General features: G+C 42.7%; 6 protein-coding genes across 15 annotated transcripts; 3 read left to right on the forward strand and 3 right to left on the reverse strand.

Moving 5' to 3' along the window:
• Window positions 1-488: 488 nt before the first annotated feature.
• Window positions 489-3,849, reverse strand: adprs (ADP-ribosylserine hydrolase). The gene is made up of 7 exons (XM_084693509.1): window positions 3,745-3,849; window positions 3,395-3,609; window positions 3,054-3,150; window positions 2,698-2,905; window positions 2,220-2,407; window positions 1,531-1,631; window positions 489-1,040 (listed from the first exon to the last, which is right to left on the reverse strand). Exons 2-7 carry the CDS (start codon window positions 3,579-3,581, stop codon window positions 673-675), a joined length of 1,149 nt encoding a protein of 382 aa, XP_084549635.1. The 5' UTR covers window positions 3,582-3,609; window positions 3,745-3,849; the 3' UTR covers window positions 489-672.
• Window positions 3,850-3,971: 122 nt separating this feature from the next.
• LOC146220405 (zinc finger MYM-type protein 4-like) lies at window positions 3,972-7,553 on the forward strand. Its single transcript, XM_084694260.1, has 11 exons — window positions 3,972-4,194; window positions 4,647-4,785; window positions 4,873-4,928; window positions 5,020-5,193; window positions 5,306-5,369; window positions 5,503-5,782; window positions 6,071-6,230; window positions 6,338-6,550; window positions 6,650-6,800; window positions 6,990-7,345; window positions 7,488-7,553. The coding sequence occupies exons 1-11, from the start codon at window positions 4,162-4,164 to the stop codon at window positions 7,551-7,553; spliced, it is 1,692 nt and encodes a 563-aa protein (XP_084550386.1). The 5' UTR covers window positions 3,972-4,161.
• LOC146220406 (uncharacterized) lies at window positions 7,549-10,333 on the forward strand. The gene is made up of 7 exons (XM_084693518.1): window positions 7,549-7,683; window positions 7,774-7,900; window positions 8,029-8,216; window positions 8,394-8,476; window positions 8,919-8,960; window positions 9,098-9,175; window positions 9,393-10,333. Exons 1-6 carry the CDS (start codon window positions 7,627-7,629, stop codon window positions 9,117-9,119), a joined length of 519 nt encoding a protein of 172 aa, XP_084549644.1. The 5' UTR covers window positions 7,549-7,626; the 3' UTR covers window positions 9,120-9,175; window positions 9,393-10,333.
• On the forward strand, window positions 9,422-13,559 carry LOC146220407 (vesicle-associated membrane protein 7). Of its 2 annotated transcripts, none has more exons than XM_084693516.1 (7): window positions 9,422-10,234; window positions 10,782-10,866; window positions 11,075-11,145; window positions 11,440-11,536; window positions 11,647-11,748; window positions 12,904-13,065; window positions 13,238-13,559. In XM_084693516.1, the coding sequence occupies exons 1-7, from the start codon at window positions 10,221-10,223 to the stop codon at window positions 13,376-13,378; spliced, it is 672 nt and encodes a 223-aa protein (XP_084549642.1). In that variant the 5' UTR covers window positions 9,422-10,220; the 3' UTR covers window positions 13,379-13,559. The 2 variants fall into 2 exon arrangements, with proteins under 2 accessions (XP_084549642.1, XP_084549643.1); XM_084693517.1 differs by lacking the exon at window positions 9,422-10,234 and adding an exon at window positions 10,452-10,628.
• Window positions 13,560-13,710: 151 nt separating this feature from the next.
• hnrnpd (heterogeneous nuclear ribonucleoprotein D) lies at window positions 13,711-18,620 on the reverse strand. Of its 5 annotated transcripts, none has more exons than XR_014750870.1 (9): window positions 17,875-18,620; window positions 17,117-17,285; window positions 16,839-17,000; window positions 16,430-16,561; window positions 16,225-16,318; window positions 15,913-16,041; window positions 15,453-15,551; window positions 15,010-15,110; window positions 13,711-14,245 (listed from the first exon to the last, which is right to left on the reverse strand). XR_014750870.1 is itself a non-coding variant. In XM_084693511.1 (8 exons), exons 1-7 carry the CDS (start codon window positions 18,051-18,053, stop codon window positions 15,484-15,486), a joined length of 933 nt encoding a protein of 310 aa, XP_084549637.1. In that variant the 5' UTR covers window positions 18,054-18,618; the 3' UTR covers window positions 13,711-14,245; window positions 15,453-15,483. The 5 variants fall into 5 exon arrangements, 3 of the variants coding, with proteins under 3 accessions (XP_084549637.1, XP_084549636.1, XP_084549638.1); XR_014750869.1 differs by having other exon boundaries at window positions 15,901-16,041; window positions 17,875-18,616; XM_084693511.1 differs by lacking the exon at window positions 15,010-15,110 and having other exon boundaries at window positions 17,875-18,618.
• A 120-nt stretch (window positions 18,621-18,740) lies between these two features.
• hnrnpdl (heterogeneous nuclear ribonucleoprotein D-like) lies at window positions 18,741-24,034 on the reverse strand. Of its 5 annotated transcripts, none has more exons than XR_014750874.1 (10): window positions 23,790-24,034; window positions 22,756-22,924; window positions 22,462-22,623; window positions 22,194-22,325; window positions 21,699-21,810; window positions 21,195-21,356; window positions 20,355-20,450; window positions 19,838-19,941; window positions 18,925-19,043; window positions 18,741-18,788 (listed from the first exon to the last, which is right to left on the reverse strand). XR_014750874.1 is itself a non-coding variant. In XM_084693513.1 (8 exons), the coding sequence occupies exons 1-7, from the start codon at window positions 23,876-23,878 to the stop codon at window positions 20,380-20,382; spliced, it is 897 nt and encodes a 298-aa protein (XP_084549639.1). In that variant the 5' UTR covers window positions 23,879-24,034; the 3' UTR covers window positions 18,741-19,043; window positions 20,355-20,379. The 5 variants fall into 5 exon arrangements, 1 of the variants encoding a protein (XP_084549639.1); XR_014750873.1 differs by adding an exon at window positions 20,035-20,083 and having other exon boundaries at window positions 18,741-19,043; XR_014750871.1 differs by lacking the exon at window positions 19,838-19,941.
• Window positions 24,035-24,658: the final 624 nt, after the last annotated feature.

Below are 24,658 nucleotides of genomic sequence, written 5' to 3' on the forward strand. Positions count from 1 at the left end.
ACCGTTTCACCGGGTGAGAGGAGGAGCCATGCAGTGATCTGATGTAGATAGGTGGCTGTGACGTAGATAGGTTGGGTTTTGCTCCGCCAATACAAAACCTGAGCTGAAAACGTGCAAGAGACTTTTCAACTCCACATTTCAGTGCACAAAGTTTTCACGCTTCGCACATGCTTTCAGCAACTAATTTCACACGTATATAATGTACTGGGAAGCAAATCCTGGAATTTACTTTACTCATTTACTTTGTCATTTGGTTTCCGGGTTTTAAAGGTCTTGCATGTTTTTTTGCTGAGTGTAGGTTAGTTGGTCAGCAGTAAGCAGTAGGATTAGGCTTTCAATGTAAAAAATAAATAAAATAATCTAAAGTGTTAGGATAGGTTTTATGTTATGTAACTTTTAACTGTATATTTAGCAATTGACAGGGAATAGTAAGAAAGACATCAGTACTAACAGGTAAGACTTGGCAGCAAAGACAGTATCGCTTACAATTCTGTTGGACATTATATGCCATTTATTAAATATTCCATAAAAAAAAGAGGAACATTAGTGGGAAGTTCATGTTACGTTCACATTACAGGCAATTGTTCACACATGGTCAAAAATCAGAGGGAGAGAGAAGATATATACAAAAGTGGTGTGTACGTATGTATTAAGCTAATTAGTCCCGAATATCTATTCTGCGCTCGGAGGCTGTGCGCTAGCGTGTGACTGATCGTCAGCGCTGCCCCGTGTGCCCGCGTCTCCCTCTGGTGGCGGTCGATGGTATAGCTTGTGCAGGTGCTCAGCACTCCTATCTGCGTCCTCTGCCCCTTCGCAGCAGCGTCGCCACGTGTGGGGAACGGCGTCCACACCGTAGTGTGCCCCAGCGATGGCCCCCGCCATGCACGCGATGGTGTCCGTGTCCCCCCCCAGAGCCAGGCAGTAGGCCATTGTCCTCTCCATGCCCCTGTAGTTCTCTGGAAGGCCCTCGCGGACCTCCAGACAGTGCATGACACAGAAGATGGCCGTGGGGACAGAGTGCAGAGCGGCGATGCCGTTCCCTGTCGACAAGGAGGGAAAGTGCATTGTGAATTTCCAGTGGGGTTTGATGGCTGAGCAGTTAGGGAGTCGGGCGCTGTTAATCAGAAGGTTGTTGGTTTGATTCCCGGCCATGCAGAATGACGTTGTTGTCCTTGGGCAAGGCACTTCACCCTACTTGCCTTGGGGAGAATGTCCCTGTACTTACTGTAAGTCGCTCTGGATAAGAGCGTCTGCTAAATTACTATATGTAAATGTTCAAGTCTTTTATTGTCAGATGCATAGAACAACACAGGGTCAGAATGGGCACTGAAATTCGTAGAAAAAGTACAACGCAAAGGAACCTGGCATAACAAAACATAAGTACACAGAACATAGATTACATCTATGATAGGCTGAAATATAGTAAACCTCCTAATATACAAATAATATAGTTAGTTCATAGTCAAGGCTGAATGGTCAAACTAACACATTTGCCAGTGTTATTTGTTTTCCAAGTGAGCCCACACTGACCTAGCTCAGATATGACCTCCTCGATGCTCACTTGGGTCCTCTCCATCAGGTCCTTCACTCTGTGCAAACGGTCACAGAACGGAAACTCAGACTCCTTCAACCTGGGGAAACAAGACAAAGAAATGTTCACCCGTCTCCATATACAATGCAAAGAATTGTACATGTGTGTAGTTTAAAATACATATAATCTGTGCCTGGTACAATACAGGCTGTTCCCCAACTACAGAAATACTGTTAGAACTATGTACTTCTCATCCTACATTCTTTAGGCACTATTTGTATGTTGCTTTAGGATAAAAAGTGTCTTCTAAATGAATATAATTTAAATTACTAAATACATACATAAATACATAAGTCTGACTGCCTGGCATTTTGCATTTGGTCACGTTTGCGGTCGTAACCGAGGCAGCTAAAGGGAACGTTTGTCAAGCCTTGCAGATGTAACAGACATGGTCTAGCAAGTTCCGTCAGAGGCACTGTCCGCTCCGACCAGGAGTCGAACTCACCACCTCTGACTTCCCAAGCGCCACCACTACCAACTACGCCAACGAAAAGCTAAGCAATTCGCTGACGCGGGTGGCCTGTTACATACTTGAGGGGTGAGTTTCACCACACACCGGGCTACACAGAGTTTAGGCAGCTATCTAGCATTTCACATATTGACATTAGACCATCTTGAAGAAGCGTACAGTCTGGCATCCTGGCGAGATGCCTCTTCTGACTCCACCTCCTCCATCTCCATAATGAGCCTGTTGATGAACTTGTGCGGCCGGTCTAGCGCCCCCTGGAGGGACAGGTGCACTGCCAGGGCCTGCAGAACGGCTCCGTTGTAACCCAGGGAACAGGAATGGGTCAACATCGCTCCAAGTCGAGCATACTATGGGAAGAAAGGAAGGGAGAGAGGTACAGAGTAGATAGAGAAAGAGAGAGAGAGAGAGACAGACTACATTATAAAGCCAACACTGTTTATTGAGAAATAAGGGGTGGGTGGTTGTGAATTCTAGTGGAGAAACAGGATGGGAGGGGTGTATTCTTATTTTTTAAACATCTGTGTCATATGGAGTACTGTGCTAGGTTTCAAAGTAGCATTAGCAGTGTTGGGGAATACTTTTCACAACATTTTCAGATTAACAGTGCCTCACTATCCGTGTACCCCTAATCCCTCACCCTCTTGACATCTCGATGGTCTCTGAAGGCCAAGGCGAAAGGGGCTGCCCTCATCGCCCCACCATTCCCAAAGGAGCCGCGTCCGTTGAATTGAGCCCTGGCTGGCTGGAAGACGTCATTCAATTTTGGCACCCGCAACTTCTTCAACACCTGGATTACACCTGAACCGTAGCCCCGCCCTGGAGATAAACTGTACTCCTTGGCGAAGCTGTTGACAAGAAAGCAGCCTTTTTTTTGTAATACATCTTCCTTAGCCCAACATTACTGGCGTGAGGCCTATAATACAACGAGACGTTAAGTACAAACACAACAGGTTTAAAGGTGCTGGCCAAAATCCTGAGGACAGTTATATTTACCTGTAGGCCATGTCTTGTTCGTCAAACCCTGCCCTGGTCAGCAAAGACTGCACAACACACCGTGTCATGGCTGTATCATCACTGTACTGCAGAATACCTGAGGATGACATGACAGACAATTTTGTCAAGTGTAAAGTAGCCTAATGTAGACCTAGCTAAATCGGTACTCAAAATAGCTAGTTATGTAGCTAGCTAGCTAAATAGTTCCAGAAGGAGCGGAGTCACGTATGGCCTGAATGACGTTCAAAAGCACCGTGAGACATTTGACTTAATCTAACGTAATTCGTACATAGCCTACTGTGTAAAAAATGTTTTTCGTGCAATTTAGATTTCACCGTCACCTTCGCCACGATCCTCATCCTGTAGTCCGTTGAGATGCTGCAAAACGCGATCCATAGGAACCTCCTCTGCACCTTCGAACTCCCCACCAACACAATCTCCCAGGACCGCGCCAACCAGAGCACCGCGGAACCGAGCAATCGAGGCTGGTCCTCCCGCTCCAATAGCTCTTCCAGCCGTTACGGCCATAACGTCAAAGCTATGCGTTTCCTCTCTCCTTGGACAAGACACGGTAGAACAAAATGTCAACGACAATGTCGACTGTCGGGCATCTCTTGCAAATTCTTGCCGGCTTTTGATTCGGAGTTTTTGAAGCTAGAAATATTTATAGATTCGATTATTTAATACTCACAAGCTTAACACACAGTGTTTCTGTTTTAACGAATTTAGTGTCCAGTTGTTGGTTTATTTGTGTGCCTACGCCACTGACAAAGTACCGAGGTGATTGTAATACTGGGGTACATTTATGAATCGCTTGTAACCGCATTCACTAACCTTAGTTCTGACCAATCAGAAACAAATAATATTTAGATTCTATTCTGCACATATTCCTATTTCAAATGAGCACTTGCTTTTTCCAGTTTAGTTACTGGCTTAAATACAACCTTGTAAAATGAGTAGAATATACACGTATAATTGCCGTTACGGTAATTTCAGGGGCTGCAGGACATGGTATAGAGAATGATTGTTCGATTGATCGATTGTGCGTGCATTACAGATTTGTACAGATCCATGAAGCGCCTGCGCCGGATGACAGTCTGCTACAAACATGGCGGAACTAGAAGAGTTTGGAAGATCTGAGGTGAACATTTCTACCAATATATTTCCACATGTAATTAATATGTTCAAGTCATATCAAGTCACATTTTCCACCTCTAATGCTGCAATGCTACCCGACTTTTGAGTATTGGGGTTGCCACACTAATGTACATACACTTTTAAACTCTGCTTGCACAGACTTGCAGAGTTACAGGAGACTCAGGCATTTCAACTATTTCTCACGTCTAGTGTTTCTCACGCTGAGAATTAAGCTATAACTTGTTTTCTGCCCAGTTGAGTTTGAGTTGCACAGAGTTAAATGCCACCTACCAGCCAATCAGAAACATCATCGACATAGTTGTGTTTGTTTGATCAATAGAGAACCCAACACAAACCCTTCACTGTTTCCATCAGGCGGCTGCCCAACAGAGTAACATAGTTATCTATTCAGAGACACATTTCCTCAGTCTGATTGTCTCCCAACTGCATGGACAGCCGATGACAAGGACCCTGATCGTGACCGTGACGAAGCCAGCGGGGCACCGTGCTGTCCTCTCGCGGTCTCCCTTGGCGACGCAGTGGGACAGTAGAGTGTCTGCCTTCTGCAGTCCCACTCCCTCCCCACACACCCTCGGTAAGGAGACCTGTCATGCTGTAACTATGTTGTGACTGGAGTTTAGATCAAGGGATCCTATTTGTCCTTTTATATGTGCCTCACAAGATGGAGCTGTTGTGAACTATCCAGGAGGAGGAGTTCTACCGTGTCACCAAGTGGAGGTGAGTGTCACCTGTGTCTTAGGTGTTCATGAGAACAAACAATTCAGCAATTAATTATGCATGTGTATCTAATATAGTATTATCATTTCAGTGTTTTTCCAAAAGCCTCTCACCACAGAGGTCAGACTGTGGTGGCATTGCATTAGAGGCCCCCACTTCGCCACTGATCAACATTAAGGATGAACCGATAGACGAGGACTACGACGCAGCCCTGCTGCCTCAGTCCTCCAGCAGACAGGTCAAAGAGGAGCTGGAGAACCAGGAGGTCAGGCTCTCGTTCAGGCCCTCGTTCAGGCCCTCGTTCAGGCCCTCGGCGGTCTAAACTAGACCGGGAGCGTCAGAGAGACACGTTACTGAGCGTGTTGTTTGTGTTGCAGGATGAGTTGAGGATCAGCTCTGTGTACTCTGTGGGAGGAGAGCCCTCGTACAGCGCCCCCAGTGGTGAGAGTGAAGACCAGCGCTCACACACAGTCTGAGCACTGCTCGTTCTGTTCACCTGGTTATCTACTAGAGGGGTGGGCTTAGATGCTACCTTCTGCTACTTTTGAGCATCCAACTTTGTCTCTACCTCCAGTCGCAGGTCCCACCACCCACACTCCCTCCATATTTGGTCCTGGGAGGAGCTTGGCTCCAGCCCCATTGGTCCAGCCTCCCCCGCCTCCCCTGGCTCCGCCCCCCCCTGACAAAGGCGGTAGTTCTGCTAACATCAGTTGCAGCGGCTGCTCCAAGGTGCTGTTAAAGGGGCAGACTGCCTTCCAGAAGAAGGGCTCCACTCAGCTGTTCTGCTCCACCGTCTGCCTCACTGGCTTCCTGCCTCCCACCGTCCCTGCCCGGCCCTGCTTCCAGTGCCTCAAGTACCTCCTCTGTTATTGTTTACTCTTATTTTGAGATGATCTAACTTGTGATGTTGTGCTTTTAAAAGAGCAGGATGCAAATCAAAGCAATTGACTCATATTTACACTGATGTATCTGATTGTGTGTGGAGCACTTTACGGAATTCTTATGGCTGAAGATCTGTCCATTTTGGTGTCATCTAATGGCCAAATACATTTTGTGTTGTTTTTGTGTCTTGCCAGCTATTGCTCTCAGTTGCTTTAAATGGGTAAATTAAACCGTTTTTTCTTTGCCCCTAAACCTTGCAGGGAAATTGATAACCCTATGAATGTGCCCAGTGTTGTGGTGGACAAAAACCTTAAAGACTTCTGCAGCCCTGTCTGCCTGTTTACGTACAATTGCCAAAAGAAGACTGACCCCCCTGACCCCGAACTTCCTTTCTGCAGCAGTTGCAAGAAGTCCAACGAGGTAAAGGTTGAAAGTCTGCGGCGAGTTCTCCTAAACACCCTCATCAACGCACAAACGCTCTCCCATCGCAACACAAATCTGCCCTCACCCCCCTGTTCCTCATTCAGGTTCAGCATGAGGTAATCTATCACGGTGAGGTCCATAAACTGTGCAGCGACGACTGTTTCCTCACGTGGCGCTGCAACCGCAACCTGGCCATAAACTTCTGTGAGAGCTGTGGCATGTACTGTAGCAGTAAAGGAGGCGGATGCCAGAACCTGACCATAGGAGACGTCAACCTGAGGTTCTGCAGTCCCACCTGCATCAGCACCTATAAACAGGTAGCGATGCCTCTCCAGCCGTCCAGAAGACAGATTTCTGAATGGTTGTAGATGCTAGCTCTCTAACCCTGATCACCCCTTCTCTCACTTCCCCTGTAGACCTGCTCCAAGCTGATGAAGTGTAGTCACTGTGGTAACGAGGCGATGGTGTCCACCATGTTGGTGAGCAACGACCCCTTGGGCAAGGTTAAACTGTACTGCAGCGCCACCTGTGTCAGCTACAGCCGGCCTCCACAACACATTCTCTCTGGTATGCACATTCCTCAGCCAAGGGTTACGGATAGGATATGGGGAGCAAAATGCCAATCTTAGATTTGTGCCTTGTGGTATTGCATTCATGTTTAATTAAATGAGAACTCTGAACCGTGCTTATGTGTGACCACCGTTGTGTGTTTGGTGATGTCGAAACAGAAACATAACTGTCTTTCCCTGCCCTCAGGCATGTCCACCAATCCCCTACCTCCTCCTCAGCCTGACCTTCCGCAGACAGGCTCCTCCCTCTCGGGCACGTCCACCAATCCCCCGGCTCCTCCTCAACCTGACCTTCCGGGGACAGGTTCCTCCCCCTGTGGCCTCTCTCCGCTCTCCTCCTCCCGGCCAGCTGCCCCTGGTCACCCCGACACTCCCAGCCAGACCTCCGCAGCGCCCTGTGCGTCCACCCCGGGCTCGTCCAGACCGTACGAGCAGCCCCAGCAGGGCCTCATTCCCCTCTCTACCTCACGCTTCAGCGGGCCCATCACGCTACACAAGAGCTGCTTCCATGAACCCTCCTCCAGGCCTGAACTCTTGCATAAGGTACTGATGATCTCCGATTACCTGGAGCCGAACTTGGTCCTCGATTGATGTATTTTCGAACACACTGAACGAACATACTAAAACGTAGTTTTCTGCGGTTGTGTTTCTACGTTTCTAAACATTTTGGTGTGGATGTGTGCAGGAAAGCCCTGAGACGGATGCCGTGGCTCATCACTGGGACATGAAGAACAAGGCCTTCTGGCTGTAGTTTCACCACCACTATAAACGAGGAGAAGGTGAAAGTGGTGATACTTCCCATCCCTGTGCCAGTCTTCATACCCATGCCGATGAACATGTACTCCCAGTGCACGCCGGTTCCCATGCCGATGCCCATTCCTGTATGTTGTGCCGGTGTGATGCTTCACAATGTCACTGATGCCATCTGGTGACGCTGGACACGTTAGTGAGGTGTATGTTTTCTCTGCCAGGTCCCTGTGCCTGTTGTGTTACCGTCTGCCCCGACTGGCTCACAGTCCAAGGACACACACGACCCACTCGTCCAATCACAGGGCATCGTTGAGGAAGTTGAGAAGGATAAACCTGTCTCCCATGGAGGTAAGGAAAACTAGTTTTACACACTTACGTTGGAATGGTCAGTCAGGATCATTTCCTCCTCAGGGATCACATATGTACATAGTGTGCAAACAGGTGTATGTGTACATGTATTCTGTTTGTCGTTTCAGACCAGGGAAGTACTTACAGTGGAGATTTGGAGTCTGAGGCGATCTCCACCCCTCTTAGCTGGGAAGAGGAATCCAACCCTGCGTCCAGCAGCCAGCGAGGGGGGGGTCCAGTGGCTGTGGACCCCCCCAGCACATCTGAGCCGGGGGCCATGGACTTGGAGGCTGACATCCCCACTGGTGAGATGGAGGTGCTGTTGACTCCAGTGCTTGCTTGGCTTGTACTGTAATATTTCTCTCGTAAGCTACAGTTTCCCAAGCTGTCTGGTCATGTGCCTCTCCCAAACAGCAGTTAAGTAGGACACTGGTAATGCCAGCATGTATTGTTGTCCATTGTACCAACTGTGCGAGCTGGACTCTGGTTGCAGAGTGGTGTGACCCTTCTAAGAGGGCTGTCGTCAGGAGGCTGGCTGGATGTAAACGACCCAGAGAAGGTTTCTCTCCCACGGAGGTAAATTAGGGTCATAAAGATTTGCAAACGTAAACCTGGATGTAAACTCTAAACAAAAATTTGTATTTTCGAAACCCTATTTTTTAACCCTTGTGTTATCTTTGGGTCATTCTGACCCATCAGTCATTGTGACCCACCCAACTTGACCGCATACAAAAACAAGGTGAAGCGTTTTCTTTTAACTGTTTGGCTGTCTCAAACCCCCCCACATTGCGAAGGTTAAAATAAATTTATTTTTATTTGTTTTTGTATTGGGTGAAATTGGGTAAACACAACGATGGTTCGTTAAGAACCTTTGGGTCATGTGACCCGAAGGCAGCACAAAAAGCTCTGAAAAGATAGCGACTTTAGAAAAGATTAACATGACTGTTAGGTTTCTGTTAGTTTAAAATGCATGCATATCATTGTGTGTACTGAAACAAGTGTCTTTCTGTATTTGCAGTGCATTGATAGAAAACAGTTGGATACTCATCCAAAGAGAGCGGTAAGTTTTGCTCCTTCTTCAAACGTGTACGGTAAAAAAATACAGACAACAGCATGCTATTGGTTTTAAGAAATGCGTAAATAAATGTATACCTGTAATGATGTTCTAAAAATCCTGTTTGTGTTGTGCACATGCAGCGTGTTTGCGAACAACAGGTAGCAGATCAAGCAAAAGCTCTACTAATACTACAAGAACAAATGGTTGCAAAGAAAGCGGTAATTTAATAAAATATATTATGTATTTCAAACATATTTGTGTGCAAATATGTGTGTGTGTGTGTGTGTGTGTGTGTGTGTGTGTGTGTGTATGTGTATATATATATATATATATATATATATATATATATATATATATATATATATATATATATATATATATATATATATATATATATATATATATATATAAAATGTTTATTTATTTTTTATACAGGCCACTGATATCAGCCATATCAATACACCAATAACCATCGATGCGGTGGAACTTAAGAAAGCAGAGTTGAGGAATCAGCTGAAGAGGCGGTCAGGGGAGGACCCGTCGCCGAGGGCAGAGGTGCAGCTGGCAACAGACGAACTGATAAAGACATTGGAAGAGACCAGGAAAGCGTTGGACGACAGCCAATCGACAATGGAGGAGACCTGGACCACGCTAGGTGAGAACCAGGAAGAAGCATCGACCGAGAACCAGGAAGAAGCATCAACCGAGAACCAGGAAGAAGCATCAACCGAGATCCAGGAAGAAGCATCGACCAAGATCCAGGAAGACAACGGAATGATGATTCAACCGCCGCCAATCAGTCCGGACGGTGGTGATCCACGTACAGAGCAATGCTCCCCATTAGTTGGAAGAAACGTCCATCCAGACATTGATATCCCTGTTCTGACCCCTGACGTGGAACAATTGATAAGCAAGCTTAGTTGGGGCTGCAGTGACCAGTACTCCTCTCTTCTCTTCCGTTTGGCAGTAACAGAAGAAAAATATAACGAGTGGGCAATGAAAACCGACTGGGATGGTTCGAGAGGCAAATGGGCATTGCCAATCAACCTCCGACAGTTTTTGATGGACGCAGTTAGGAACAAGTTTCCAACGATGAATGATAAAGAGGGAATACATGTAAAAAACGGAGTGAATGAATACTTGCGGATACCTATGAAAACTGGTGCCTGTGCTATACACATCTAGCCTACTTGTAAAGATGCAATATTGTCTGACACTACACACCCATTCCTACCCAAAAAATCTCTTTTTGATAGACCAAACATGACAACCAACGGGTATGTTCAATTATTTGATACTTATATTTTGTTTTTAACTGATTGTAAAGCATTGGCCCACTGAATGTGAGCTGTGAAATAAAGCCAAGTGCCACTGCCTGTTGTGAACTACCGCTTAATTTACAGCTGTTAGCTTAGTTCCTATCAACTCATGTGATTGGACAAGAGGCATTCCATGAAAGCCGTGTTGATATTCTCGTGTAATATTGCTTAACAACGCAAACTACTGTTGGTAGAATAACAGCATTGTTTAACCATCAAAAAACAAAAAAACATGGTGTTTAAGGACAAGATGTCAGGATTAAATACACTGGACGACTAAATGTTACGTTAGCACATGACGTTAGCCAAAAAATAAGCAGCTTGTCCACGTTGTAATTTCCCCCAAAAATAGGTGAGTCGGCTAGTAAAGTTAGCTAGCACTAGCACCAGCTTCACACAGTACCCTGACAAGCACTACTGAAACATTTATGTAGCTAGCTATCACAGTAATTTGCACTTTACAAAAACGTTGGTTCATAATTTTGTGCATGTATTTTGTTACCAGTCAGACCATGCCAATTGTGTACTCGTGTATAGCAAGAGGCAACATAATACTTGCTGACCTTGCGTTCAGAGGTGGAGCATTTCAGGTACAGTAGTGTGTGTGATCATTTTTGGGTTTGAGCAGCCTGAATTTCGTACGATTTAAAAATCTGAAGCTTGAATGTATTTTGTTTAATACTAATAATAATTTGGGTGATTTGACTTTTACTGTTTAATTTGGCATTTTTCACCTCAAATGTTTTCGCCTCGAATATTGTGTGTGTGCTTTCCTCTACCATGTGCTCTGAGTTTTAGGAGACATCCTTGAGTTTAATCAGACCGCTGTCGCCAGGATTTCTGTATCGAAAAAGTATTTTAATTCAGGGGTGAGAACATTCATTCGTAGGCTATTATTCCATTATTTAGCGTGCAAAAGAGAAGTGTTTGAACTCGTTTAATCAAGTAGATTTAATTCATTGATGTAGGCCTATATGTCAAAAGGAAAAGTTACTCAAGACCCTTGACGTGCCTTATACTGTACTCACACAGTATAAGGCCTAAACACGATCTTACTTCTCAAGCCTTTGTAATTCAGGCAAGAATATTAATTGATTGCGTGCCCAGCTCTCATACAATATACAACACATACGATAGCTCCTAATATCTGTTTGATAATTCAGTTTCAGATACCACCTTCTTTGCGAAGATGGGGTTGCTTATGTCTGTGTCACGGAGCTTGGATTTGAGTCTAAGAGGGCCCACCATTTTCTTAATGAGGCCAGTACAATCATCGACACCAATCAATGTCAACTGCCTCGTACTAATACTGTACTGGTGCGATGCTCATGAGACTAAGCGAGCCACTTCCCCTTTGTATTGTCTTTCAGATCCGCAGCATGTTTACAAACAGCCCTCTGATTACGAGAGTGGCCTTTGCACAGCCCAATGAGTTCAGTGCTGACCTGCATCAGGTGCTAGGACAGCTGATGGTTAGTTCCCCAGACAGAGAAGTAGAACCGACAGAGAGCATACTTTCATTCAAAGCATGTTTTTTTTTTCCTTGCTGGCGAAGCTGTTTACCACAGTGCAGTTCATTATTCTCTAATCGCTTATTCTCTCTATATTCGATAACTCAGGGTACAAGCCAGATATTTCTAAATAACAAACACAACAGATTTTGTTTGCAAATTGTGTCCATTCTACTAAGTCTAGTTCTATGTTAGATGACAGATTGATTTGGCCAATGGCAAACTTTCCATGCAGTATCAGTTAGTTAATGTGTAACTAGACAGGGAGGGGCGGTCAGAAAGCTGTGACACCTGTACCTGCCTATCTACTTTTGAACAGCATATTGACGCTAGAGCAATACTGGTTCTGTACTGTTAGTGAGTATACTAGTGAGATCATACAATATGCTTTTGTAAAACATTTGCTTAAACTGGAGTATTTCTGTGCGTTGAGGTAGACGGGAACTTTGCTAACATGGTGAGTGTTGCTTGTTAATCACATCAAGTAGAACTTAAAGCTGTTATATGTCTAGAAGCACAGAGATGACTTCATTATTAACACTAAAGGTATAAAAAGTTTAAAACGAAGAACAAGGAACAGCTGATATTACAAGGATTTTGTCATGAGACTATCATATAAGTTCATAGCAATACTTGACCAAGAACAAGGTTGTCTGGGACTCTAAAAGAACCTTTGATACTTGTAGACCTGTCAGCTGTTATGAAGGAGGTCAGGAAGACATGTGAAGAGAGTCAATAAAGGAATGGTGGACTGATAACACCATATTTGCTTGTTTTGCTTACAGACCGCTTTACTTAAATTTGGTCAGCGAGCAGATCATTTCTTTTACTTCTTTTGACTCTTTGTCTCGTCTGTCACTGAAAACTAGGCAGTAACATGACTTCATCACATATTTAAACCCTTGTGCTGCCTTCGGCTCATTATGACCTACTGTCGTAGTCAGGGGCGCTGCCAGGATTTTTGGGGCCCATGAAAAAAAAACCTCTGTCAGTCAGGGGGCCCGGTCATGGTGCAAAAGGTGGACGACAATGACCCGAAGGCAGCTTAAGGGTTAAACTACTCCCCCCCCCCCCCCCCCCCCCCCCCATCTCTCACGTTCCTTTTCTGATTCGAAGGCGGACGCGAGCGCTCAACCGTCGGCCCCAGCAAAGCTTGATCAAGTGCAGGGCCAAGTCAACGAGGTCAAAGTTATTCTCAAGGACAACATCAACAAAGTGCTAGAAAGGGGAGAGAAGTTAGATGACTTAATTGACAAGACAGACGACCTTCGATCATCTGTGAGTATTGAGAAGACGCATGAGTGTTAATAAGGGTGTGTGCGTTGTATTCCCATGGTATTTTCACATGTGTGCTAATATATACATATCACAGCATCAGACAATGCAACATACATGTGTAGTTATTATGTTACATGTTTCAGATATTTTGATTTATTTCTTACCTGTTCAGGCTGACACATTCCAACGGACATCCACAAGGGTTGCCCGGAAATACTGGTGGAAGAATATAAAGATAATGATCATCATCGGCGTGGTAGTGGTGATTGCCGTCATCCTCATCATCCTATTTGCCACTGGTGTAATTAAGTAAACCTGGATTCAGAAGCCCAAAACCGGTTTAACCTGTTAGGAAGCATGGGGATGTTTCAGTACGTCATGTAAATAAGCAATAGTCAAATTACCTTGTTCTTTTTAAAGATGTGCGATATGACGTGTTCAGTCCGTGGTCGTGTAATGATACATTTCATCATTTAAAGCTGTGTGCATTCTTTCACATTTTTTTTTTTTTTATAACTTTGTAAAACCATCCCTTTGTACACCACTATGCTAATCAGTCACTTTTCTAATCCACTAGGGTTCAGTGGGATACATATATATATATATATCATTGATCAAGACTCAATTCAAGGATCCAAAGACACATTCCAAGACATTTTCAGTGAATTTTATAGTTTTATAGTTTTGAATGCTTTGCAGGATGTCTGGCATGATGTGCATACTTAATCCTACGGCATATCAAAATATCAATCTAATAACAGAGGAATAATCTATACATGCATTTCTGTATAACTTCCTTTCAATGTGTTTTTTTAATAATTAATAATTAATACAATTATAATAATACCAATATAAAATGATAATGACCGAACTGATCTTGGGTTCACGTGAGCACTTGACAAAAAGGACACAAAGAACATCTGAATCATTGAATAATGAATCAACCCTCAAATACATCTGTTGTGACAGTTTCTTTTAACACGTGACAAATATGATTGTTAATATGAAGCTATGAGATGCAACCAAAACAATAACAACATTGAATAAAAGTTGATTCGAACGGTAGATCTACTTAATAATGCTGGATATGTTTCCCATAATCTCTCCGTCATGTTATCTGGATACTTCCAAGTCTTCCGCCGATGCTCCATCGAAAGACTGCTTCCAATCACTTTATAGCCTGCAGAAAACAAACAAGCCAAACAGTTTATTATGACGGTACAGTTGAAGAAAACAAAAACAATATAAAATAGGAATCCCCCGTCTTTAATTCATTATGAAAAGACAATAAAACAATGACTAACATTTAGTTAGTCCATAAGCTACAAATCCTGAGGTGCGATAAGAATCAAAACGCAACTACAAAATCAATAAGGAAGCCTTCAATTGGTATAAAAAAAAATATATACACGTTAAGTTAAGCATTACATGCAAATTTCTGGATACATTGTACTTCCATGTTTTTCCAAAAGATTGAGAAGAGAATTTGTTAGAGGACAATTAAAAATGTATAAAAGAGAAGCCTTTTCCCACCGCTGTCAGTAACACAAACAGTAAACAAGTACAAAAGTAATGCACTTCTCCATCAGTGGAATCCAAGTACAAACCAGGTTTAAGCTCATGGACTACTGGTTACTACAGCTACAAGGGCTAAATAAAGAAAGCAAGCATTACAGGTAAGATTAGGAACTGGAAAGTCCAGAGAAGACGTATCCTTTAAAAAGTAAATAGTTATTTTCTCTGTCGTATTTTACAATTACTTGTGGGGGTAGTAGGGGCCTGTAAAAAACGACATTTAATTTACATTAAACATTAATTTACGATTATTTAAAATATTTACAAAAAACCGAAACAATCGAAGGAATTAAATGTAAAGCAAGATGACAAAGATGGGCATATCCCACTTTGTTTACGGTGCTGATACAGGATGTTGGAAGACCATACCAAACGGCAGCATTCGAGAGCGTACGCCTCTCGTGCCCAGTCCGCATTGAGCGGGCCTGAGAGTATCGTGAAGTCAGCTCATCGCCTACAAGGAAGCTCCGCTGGCAGGTACAAACAAGGTATATGTCAGTTAGGAGACAACAATTCTTATTTTTTCTTGTATTTTTAGTTTTTGACATCCATTAACTGTCATAGCAATACTTTACCTGTTAACTTTACAGTTACAAAATGGTGCAAAAGAGACAGCCGAAAGCCAGCTCTTAGAATAATCACCACAAAGGCTGTTGCCCTCTATGTTACCATTACAGTAAAGCACTTCAGGGTGCTGTGAAAAACTTTGAAAGGGATTATTATTCATGTTAATTATGGTACAAAGAAGTAATACCACTATGTAGTTGTTCGATTTTAGGTTTGTGGTGAGAGAGAGAGATTCAGTTACATACCTGTTTGTGCAAACACATCAGTATCTTCACATCAGTATGGTTTGTAACTGTTTTGGTGTGAACCTCGTCTCAGGGCCTTGCCATATCCACCTTGTTGATCTTAAAATATCACACACACAGACAAGTAAGAAGCGTTTACGTATATAAATACAGCAACATCAAATACTAAATAGAGGAGTCAGATTGTTGAGCGGTTAGTTAGTCAGGCTATTAATCAAAAGGTTGTTGGTTTGATTCCCAGCCGTGCCAAATGATGATGTGTCCTTGGGCATGGCACTTCACCCTACTTGCCTCGGGGAGAATGTCCCTGTACTTAATGTGTCTGCTAAATGACTAACTGTAAATAATCAAGTATTTAAATAACAGAAAATACCACAAGGGAGTAGTAGTGTGGTATTACACAATCAATACATTAATTTAGTGTGCTATCATAGATGGTATTACATACTGGTGTAGTCACCATATCCATAGTTGTATCCAGAATAGTCATAGCCACCATATCCTCCGTAGCCTTGGTTATTGTATCCATAGTTGCCATATCCTTGGTTCCAATAGTTTCCATAACCCTGGTTCCAATTTTGACTAGGCCCTGCAATACAAACTTTCTTAGAACACTTGGAATAACCCGCCGAACATCATAAAGAATACATACAAATCAACATTAGTGAGCTAATAGCTGTAAATGTTATTATAAACACACTATGTATTGATTTTTAAATATGAATGTGAAAAGGTTTGTGTAATTTCATGGTGAATCTCTCTGAGCATATACCCCTGCCTGGAGGTCTGGGGGAATAGCCGTCTCTCCCTCCCCAGTGCTGCTGTATCTGGTACTGCTCTTTGGACATGGCCACCTTGATTTCACACTGACAGAAACAAACATGGAGTCGGAGAGTGAATGAAGAAGCGGTTTGGTTTCAGAACAACTTTGATATGTTGATTGCGGATGTTGTTTTTTTTTGTTTGTTTTTTGTTACCTTGCTCAGTCCTATATTGTGATATTTCTTCAGCATGATATTTTTCACTGATTCTTCGTCTTTGAAGGTTATGAAACAGAAGCCACGTCTTTTATTCGTTTTGTTTTCCATGGGCAATTCAATAGACTCCAACTGTCAACAAGAACAACTGTGACTGCTAAGTATCTATGGAGTATTTAGAGTAGTTAAAGTTAAATATAGTATATAAGTATAGTTAAATAAAAGTTGAAAGTCGAATTTACATGACATTTACATTTTAAATTGTTTAGCTTTTATCCAAAGCAACGTACAAATAAGCATAAGTAGAAACTCAAGGATTAACTGTGATGCACCTGTGTAGTCATTTCATTAGTCCCAGAATTTTATTAAAATAAATATGTATGAAAACGGTGAAGAATAGACAGCCTACCTCTCCAAATGTGCAAAAGTACTCTTTGATTTTCTCCTCTGGGGTGTCTGGAGAGAGACCACCAACAAATATCTTCTTTATCGGTTCCTTGCTCTTCATTGCCTTGGCCTTCTTTGGGTCGATGACTTTCCCATTCAGCTTGTGTTCCTTCTGTTGAGTGACCTGGAGGTGTCATAGTAACCCCATAGAAGACAGTCACTCCCTATTACACCTAATACAACCCTTTAAAACCACATGGGCTCACAAATACAGAGAAATATTGAATATTGATAAGATACCTTATCAACACTCTCAGCCTCTTTGAACAAAACGAAGCCAAAGCCTCTGGATCGCCCTGTCATTGGGTCCAGCTTAAGTGTGCAGTCTACCACCTCGCCAAACTTAGAGAAGTAATCTTTCAAATCCTTCTTGGTTGTGTCCCAGCTGAGCCCACCAACAAACATTTTCCTGTTTAGAGATCATAAAGAGTGGCATTGTTAATTATGAAACAAGGGGCACCTATTCAATAGTCTACTTCACTTATTTACTTACATTTTCCTCCAACAGTAACCGCTATCTTTACATAGCAGCACATTAGCTAATACGACCAAGGTAGCAACAAACTAACCAAATAAGTACAAACTATACAGCACTACTGTATTATTGCATGTATTAGAACTGCCTTTTTACGTTTTAATATTGCATTTTCAATAGTTGTTTTCGAATTCACTTTCCGTAAATGACGATCCAAGTCATTCAGCCTGTATATCATCACTGAATTCCGATAGACTACCACTAGACAATCCATGCACAATTCTCAACTCCACTGGCTATGGTGTTTTTAATTACGAATCCAGCGTCACTTTAATGGCCATGATGATTGTCTGCTGGAATCCAGCTTCATCATCATTCTCCTGCAAATTCCACAGGAAACATCATTTGCAGGTTTAGCCTCGGTAACGTTCACTCGCTCTCGCTCTAGGCTATTTCTAGTGCTTCATTTTCACGGTTTGTTGCAGCTATAAGCTATAGCTATAGCCACCATCAAATGTCGCACCCCTCATCCTCCTCGTTTTTGCTTGCATCAATCTTTGATCCCTCGGACTCTGCTCCTCCTCTCAGGCCCGAGCCGCCCTCTGCAGTTGTCGGCATCTGTTCTTCGCTGCTTGCCTCTCCGTCTTCTTCCATCATTGTCAACAGAGTTGGATCATCACCTATTTCAAGGTCCTCCGACATTTTAGTTTCGTACGAATAGCTAACGTGGAGACTTGTGAGTGATGGTTACTGGACTAGCTTGCTAGCTGACGAGATAACGATTTAAGTACAGCTTTCCCAACTCGTTTGGATGTTAGCTAGCTAGACTTGTTAGTGTAGATAATTAGCTATTAGCTAGCCACTCTGCTTCCTCTCAACCTGACTGCAGTGTTTTTCCCCACTATGAGGTTTCGCTCTTAATCACGTTCAGCTATTCAAAGAGCCAATATGCCAACAACTACCACGTAAAAAACAGGTTTCCCTTTTTCGTTATTTGGCCAGTTATCCTTCAGGCAAACACAAATTTGCTAGCCAACTTCGCATGGGTTACACGTTTCGATACCCGGGGTAACCCAGGGGGCGATGTTCTCAGCTGTGTCGGTGGATCCAGTCCAAATGTCGGAACCCCACTCATCCGTGCTATCTCGAGTCTGAAATCCACTTTAGTTTCATAGGCGTCGTGCTTGGTGGCTGGAACTGGTTGCGAGTTGAGAAGCGTGCTTAATGCAGCTCGACGGCCACTCTTTGGATGTTGATAAACAAATGTCTCTGAAAAATGTCTCCCGCTGAAATGAATAGTTTACCTGAGTAGTGGGTTATATACTGTAAAAAAAAAAACATACCGTACAATGAAATTGTACAAATGTTAAAAACGAGTCATGGTCTGGACAGTTTTGCACTCTCTTTATTAACCCCTTAGCAGAAACGGCCAAATATCTATTGAGACAAAATGCTGAAAATTAGGGTATAAAGACACACATCTTGACAAAATCTAGACCTATAGCCTCATAAGAATACAAAGTGAAGAAGAGGGTGAAGAACACGGGGAAAAATATTGTGTGGGGTAACTCACTATTTACAAAATCAGACACAATGAAATGAAGGTCTGTTAAAATCATGAGCTGATCTCAGGACAGGATTCCCCCAAGCTGCCACCAGGGTATAGGGTCATTCTCCGGCCAGCCAGCCTGTCTGCAAACAAGGAAACAAGACAGACATTTACTCATTCTGGACCGCTGGAAACACTCCGAACCGAAAAAAAGAACACGTCCATGACTCAATGTTTAACTTCTTGTGCTGTCAACTTTAAACTATTAAGTTTATGTTTATTTCTCCGTTCCGTTTTAAAGATCATATGTAGGAATTGCAGCCTCACGCACTCCAGCTAACAGCTTCCCAAATTGCAACAGCTTCAAATATTCTGGATTAGTCAATAATCCATTTTAAAAGGAGCAAACTAAATTACAGTATAGGGCAGGCCCCTCGCTGTACCCAAGTCCTCAAGAAGAGGATCGATTTGAAGAAAATGTGTTCGATTCACAGTGGCTTTTAACAGGGAATTGAACGTGTCAGCCTTCAATAGTGTCATAAAGCTGGTTTACATATGATCTTTAACACCTATGTTTAAAAAAAGGTTTGGTGTTTATCAATTGTAGTTCTCTAAGGGCTATAAAGAAAAAGCAAGCATCATGAGTTTAAGCGATTTAGGAGGGGGGTCATTTAAGAAAAACCAAATGAAAACACTGAAGCTCCAGAACTGAAACACAAAACCACTAAAATAAAAGAGAATACACAACAATTCGTTAATTACAAAGTCTTTAAAAGGTTTCGTTTTTATGTAATTCCTGTAAAAAACCCATTTCAGACAATTGTTAAAAGGATACCCACTGAACAACTTAAAAATGAAAAACAAGGTCATTTTCCTTTTTGTCTTTTTATGTTTCTTTCTGTTTATCGCTGGTACAGGAAGTTGGAAGAGACCATACCACAGGACAGCGTTTTCTTGTGCATGCCGTGCTCTCTGCCCGCTATGTGCGACGCCCAGAGAAAGTCATGGTCAGGTGACACACGGCCTGCAATGAAGTCCCCGCTGGCAGGTACAAACAAGGTACAATATCAGTTAGGAAAAGAAAGGAAAAAATAAGGATAGGTCCTTACTTTGCACCCTTTAGCAGTACTTTACCTGTTTACATTGCTATCAAGTCTCTTTTATGTTATTTCCTTATGAATACCTGTTAAAAAGCAGGGGAAGAGGAGAATCTACAGAAAAACGTTTTTTCTGGAGAGCTTAATAAAAAATAAAAAAACGCAAAACAAGCATTACACAATTAAAGATCTATAGACATTCTTGCAATCTTAGTTTTATCTTTCAAAAGGGGACGCGTGGTGTGAGTAACCACTTGCTTTCTCCCTCAAAAAAAGGTTTTGGAGAAGTTTGTTTTGTCTATTGATCTTTAAAAGTTTAAGTTAAGCCAGAGGTGACACTCAAAATGATGATCTTACCAGAAGTCTTAGTGTAATCATTTTATCAGTAGGGCTGGTAGTTGTTCTGGTGGGTCGCACTCTCTCGAGACACCTTTCCATAACTGCTCTGCTGACCTATACGGAGGTCAAAGGTTAGGAGGTCAAAGGTTAGGAGGTAAGACAGGTAAAACACAATTTAGGCAGACTGTCAAAGCAAAACCTTACCAAAATGCTTCATGTTAAACTGTGTTGCTTAACTTTTTTTCCCCCCGCAATTAAAAGTGCTGTTGTCAGACCGCTATAATTTGTTCGATGTAGCCTGATTACTTTGTTTTCACTTATAACCTTCATTATCTGCTTAGAATTAAGAGCTGTGGAATTTGGATGAGAGCACTTTCAACACTGGCTGATGAGTTTCTACATTGCTATAAATGGAAAAACAAATCATGTGTCCCTGCCATCATTTCCAGACTGCTAACTATCCTTTTTCTAACCGAGGTGTGCACATCCACAATCCCAAACAGCTTAAGTACTCTTGCAAGAACGCATGTTTACATCAATCCATGCGACGCAGTCCATATGTGTGAAACCTTATCTGTCCCTTTTACATTGGAAGTGAGACTTAATGACTGATGAACAATGACAGTTATTCTATCAAGTAACATATTGCACTGCCTGGATAGAGTGATATTGACCATCATGCATCAGAGCAAAGAAACCCAAGGCAGGCGGCATTACAGATATTGATTTATTTTTCCAGAAACTATTGAATACATACAAGGATACTTGCTTCCGCTGTTTGTCTAGACGTACATTAGTTGTTGAGGAAAGGCACTGCTTCAGTTAGGCCTAGTGTTCAACATCAATAAGTTAGCTTACCATTGTAGTCATCGTAGCCCTGTCCATAACCATAACTATTATAGTTGTAGCCAGAGTAGTCATAGCCAGTGTAGCCACTGTAGCCCTGGTTGTATCCGTTGCCATAGCTCCCATAGTTCTGCCCATAGTAGCTGCCGTAACCCTGATTGTAGTTACTCTGACCTAAATCGAGAAATCAAAAAGGTTAATATGACGAGAAAGTATAGTGGGGGGCTTTAAAAAAAATGAGAAGACATTTCTCTGGAGACTTTCTGGTAGACGTTTCTGGTTTTGAAAGAGTTACTTTTTATAGGGATTCCTCACCTCAAGGACTGTGGTGGGAGATTGGATCCAGGGGCATAGGTTTGTTTTCAAATGTGTCAGACAACTTTTATGGATAACCCTTAATAAAATGTGGTAGGGGGCATATATTCTATTCATAGAAAGTGGATGGGACATAACCCACCGATGTATAATGAAACCTATGCCCCTGGATGGGTCATAAACAGAAGTGATGGTAGTTACCTCCTCGCCCCCGGCCCCTGTACCCTCCTCTGCCCCCTCCGTATCCCCGGTCTCCTCTGTGCTGCTGCTGTTGTCTGTATACTTCTTTCGGCTGGGCCACTTTGATTTCACACTACCAGGAGAACACAACAGCAGTCAACGGCAGCGACTACAACCAATGACAGACACATATGCTCATGGCTTTTTCAAGGTATAACACCTGGCAGTGTTAGAGCAAGGGGTCTTGACAAACATGAGTTTGGTTGAGTTTAGTATAGCGGTTGAGTTTAGTGCAAATGTTTTTACAATGACCTAATAATGATTTACAATGGTTGTTCACAATATGTGCTTCATGTTTTGGCTACCCGCAAAGTTTTGGGGCTATCTTGTTGTTATTATCAGTGATCTATCTATCACTTTGTAAAGCTCTGTGGAAGCTCTTGGAAGTCACTTTGAATAAAAGCGTCTGCTAAATGAATAAATGTAAATGTAAAAAGGCGCTGAAGTTCCGAATACCTTTCCGCTTCCCACTTGATGGTATCTGCATTCCAACAGCTTCTGAACAGGACTTTCCTCGGTGTACGTCACGAAGCAGAACCCTCTGCGTTCGTTGGTTTTGGCGTCCATAGGAAGCTCGATACTTTCAATCTGTCGGCACAGTACACACGTTAGAATCAACCCGAGAGAGCGCTCATCTTGGAAGTCCTCATCCTCAGAAACAAGTCTCTGAATCTACAATTGTATCCAATTACTTAAGCTTAAAACTTTTGAGTTTAAAACTTACTTCGCCAAACTGTCCGAAGTATTCCCGGATTTCTTCTTCTGGGGTGTCAGGACTGAGGCCTCCTACAAACACCTTCTTTGGAGGTTCTTTGCCCTTCATTGCTTTTGCTCTCTTGGGATCAATTAGTTTCCCATCCAACTTGTGTTCTTTTAGCTCCAGGACCTGCAATTCGGCGCAATTACACACATTGTACATCCGGATGGCAGTATGCTCCTTCGGATCAAGTTGAAAGCTTTTTACCAAGGTAGGAGACTTTAACGGTCGACATATTCAGGATGTTGGTTTACAACTTACTCTCTCTACACTTTCAGCATCTTTGAAGAGGACAAACCCGAAACCCCTGGACCTCCCTGTCATCAGGTCTGTTTTGATGGTGCAGTCCAGCACCTCGCCAAACTTGGACAAGTAATCTGTCAGATCAGTTTTGCTTGTGTCCCAACTGAGTCCGCCAATGAACATCTTGCTGTGAATAGAAATAACCAACATGAACATTTCCTAAGAGGACCTTTCACCGTGCCATTTCAAGTCATTGAAATCATCAGACACACTGCAAATCAAACGTATTTTTTCATAATCATGTGGAATTGAGTGGATTTACAAAATGAATGTGTGAGTGTTGACATTCAACATTCTTATGTTCATGTTGTGAGGAGCTAGCACTGGCAGTTGATCTCAACTAAAGCTAGGAGCCACGTAAGAGTCAGAAGTAGTCTACTTTTTATTTGTACTCAAAAGATTCAATTAAACAATCTGGGAGAGGGATGTTACAACACAAGACATTTGAAACTGAAACATGAATGACATGACCTGCATCAAAACTAGCAGATATTTGCAGTCTGCACTCTTTAGGTTCGATACAGTAGCTCTTGACGTTGACCGCAATGTAACCAAACCGCCCACAACGCCACCCGGTAAGGAGGGCCTGATTGACACGTCAACGACACCGGGTTGGAGAAGGTTACAACTGCCGAGCAGTTCCGACAGGCTCACTACAAAAAAATTGTGGCTGGCTAGCGATACCTGCCATAGCTAACATTAGCAAACTTTTCCCTAGTAAGAGTGTAATATCGTTCATGGCCATGGTTAAATGAGCAGCTAGATTAACTTTACTGTAGCTAGTAGTAGTTTACCAAACTGAAAGTCTAATAGCTCTAGATTTACAGTGTCTACACTAAAAACATTAGCGAAATTAATTTACGTAACGCCACCCAGATCTATCGCCGGATTACCTCACAAACTAACCTGCATCCAACTACTGTAGCTCGCTGGTCATATTGGCTTGATTGGTATGCAAGGAGTTTGACAGCAAGCCGGGCACAGACACTTACCCGTCATCTTGCAGGTTTTTGCTTGCGTTTATTTTGGAACCCTCTGGAAATTCATCTGTACTGAAGTCAACTTGGCTATCAGTCTCCATTTTCCCACTTACAAAAAGGGTTATTAATTGGCAAGCTACTATTAATTATATAACTACTCGATTTGCTATGACACAATTCCAGACTGATTTAGCTGGCGAGTTTCGATTCCTATGTAAAATGGCTGACATCAAGGGCGGACAGGGCGGAGAGTGACGCAGATGATGTGGTTTGTTTGTAAATCCACTAGGGGAGCCCGGCGGTGTTCTGGAGAATTCAGTTCCCCTGTCCACTCTTCCTTGCGCTTGCGCGAAATCATGAGGTTTTCTCTTGTGTTTTGGTTGAGGTGAATGTGATTTATATAATCGCGTGTGTTAGTATAGTGTACTCTACCTACTTTTCATGAGCATAAGGTACATTTCTTGATGTTGGTTAGTTAAATTGCACTCAAATGCAGGCTTTAAGTATAGTAAGTTGTATTGCTCATCGTAGTCAGTCCATGTTTTCAGAGTCTGCAACAGCTAGTGTTACACCCCCCCCCCCCCCCCACAAAAAAAAAAAAAAAAGCTATACAAATGTATAAAGCAATACAGTGATGATGCCGGTGATGTATGTTACTGTGATCATTTTGTATAACCAGTTTCATCTATACACCAGTTTTTTTTTTAACACTGTGAACACTGAACAGACTTCACTGGGGGAAAGTGTAAAAGGCTGGTGTACTAAATGAAACTTGTTATATACATAAGGATCACAGTAACATAACACAGTAACTCACAGCCAGGATATTTAAAAAGTATGATATCGACGTCCCAACGAGATGGTGGTCAAACGCTCATCAT

Source organism: Hypomesus nipponensis, chromosome 27 (genome assembly GCF_054491055.1).
Source record: "Hypomesus nipponensis isolate SF chromosome 27, ASM5449105v1, whole genome shotgun sequence".
Lineage (NCBI taxonomy): Eukaryota > Metazoa > Chordata > Actinopteri > Osmeriformes > Osmeridae > Hypomesus > Hypomesus nipponensis.

Excerpts from the sequence above, each read along its gene's own strand:
- LOC146220407 (XM_084693516.1), top strand. Across the intron at positions 11,146-11,439 it reads AAAAGTATTTTAATTCAGGG|TTTCAGATACCACCTTCTTT; the intron begins GTGAGAACATTC and ends TTGATAATTCAG. Across the intron at positions 11,537-11,646 it reads CCCACCATTTTCTTAATGAG|ATCCGCAGCATGTTTACAAA; the intron begins GCCAGTACAATC and ends ATTGTCTTTCAG.
- LOC146220406 (XM_084693518.1), top strand. The coding sequence starts at position 7,627 with ATGCCGATGAACATGTACTCCCAGTGCACGCCGGTTCCCATGCCGATG. Across the intron at positions 7,684-7,773 it reads CCATGCCGATGCCCATTCCT|GTCCCTGTGCCTGTTGTGTT; the intron begins GTATGTTGTGCC and ends TTTCTCTGCCAG. Across the intron at positions 8,217-8,393 it reads TCCCCACTGGTGAGATGGAG|AGTGGTGTGACCCTTCTAAG; the intron begins GTGCTGTTGACT and ends CTCTGGTTGCAG.
- hnrnpdl (XM_084693513.1), bottom strand. The coding sequence starts at position 23,878 with ATGGAGACTGATAGCCAAGTTGACTTCAGTACAGATGAATTTCCAGAG. Across the intron at positions 22,925-23,789 it reads AAAAACCTGCAAGATGACGG|CAAGATGTTCATTGGCGGAC; the intron begins GTAAGTGTCTGT and ends TTCTATTCACAG. Across the intron at positions 22,326-22,461 it reads ACTTCGGACAGTTTGGCGAA|ATTGAAAGTATCGAGCTTCC; the intron begins GTAAGTTTTAAA and ends CTGTGCCGACAG.
- LOC146220405 (XM_084694260.1), top strand. The coding sequence starts at position 4,162 with ATGGCGGAACTAGAAGAGTTTGGAAGATCTGAG. Across the intron at positions 6,231-6,337 it reads GTTGCAAGAAGTCCAACGAG|GTTCAGCATGAGGTAATCTA; the intron begins GTAAAGGTTGAA and ends TTCCTCATTCAG. Across the intron at positions 6,801-6,989 it reads TCCACAACACATTCTCTCTG|GCATGTCCACCAATCCCCTA; the intron begins GTATGCACATTC and ends CCCTGCCCTCAG.
- adprs (XM_084693509.1), bottom strand. The coding sequence starts at position 3,581 with ATGGCCGTAACGGCTGGAAGAGCTATTGGAGCGGGAGGACCAGCCTCG. Across the intron at positions 2,906-3,053 it reads GAACAAGACATGGCCTACAG|CTTCGCCAAGGAGTACAGTT; the intron begins GTAAATATAACT and ends TCTTGTCAACAG. Across the intron at positions 1,041-1,530 it reads GGAGGTCATATCTGAGCTAG|GGAACGGCATCGCCGCTCTG; the intron begins GTCAGTGTGGGC and ends CCTTGTCGACAG.
- hnrnpd (XM_084693510.1), bottom strand. The coding sequence starts at position 18,053 with ATGTCGGAGGACCTTGAAATAGGTGATGATCCAACTCTGTTGACAATG. Across the intron at positions 16,319-16,429 it reads ACAATATAGGACTGAGCAAG|TGTGAAATCAAGGTGGCCAT; the intron begins GTAACAAAAAAC and ends TGTTTCTGTCAG. Across the intron at positions 16,042-16,224 it reads CCCCAGACCTCCAGGCAGGG|GGCCTAGTCAAAATTGGAAC; the intron begins GTATATGCTCAG and ends TTTGTATTGCAG.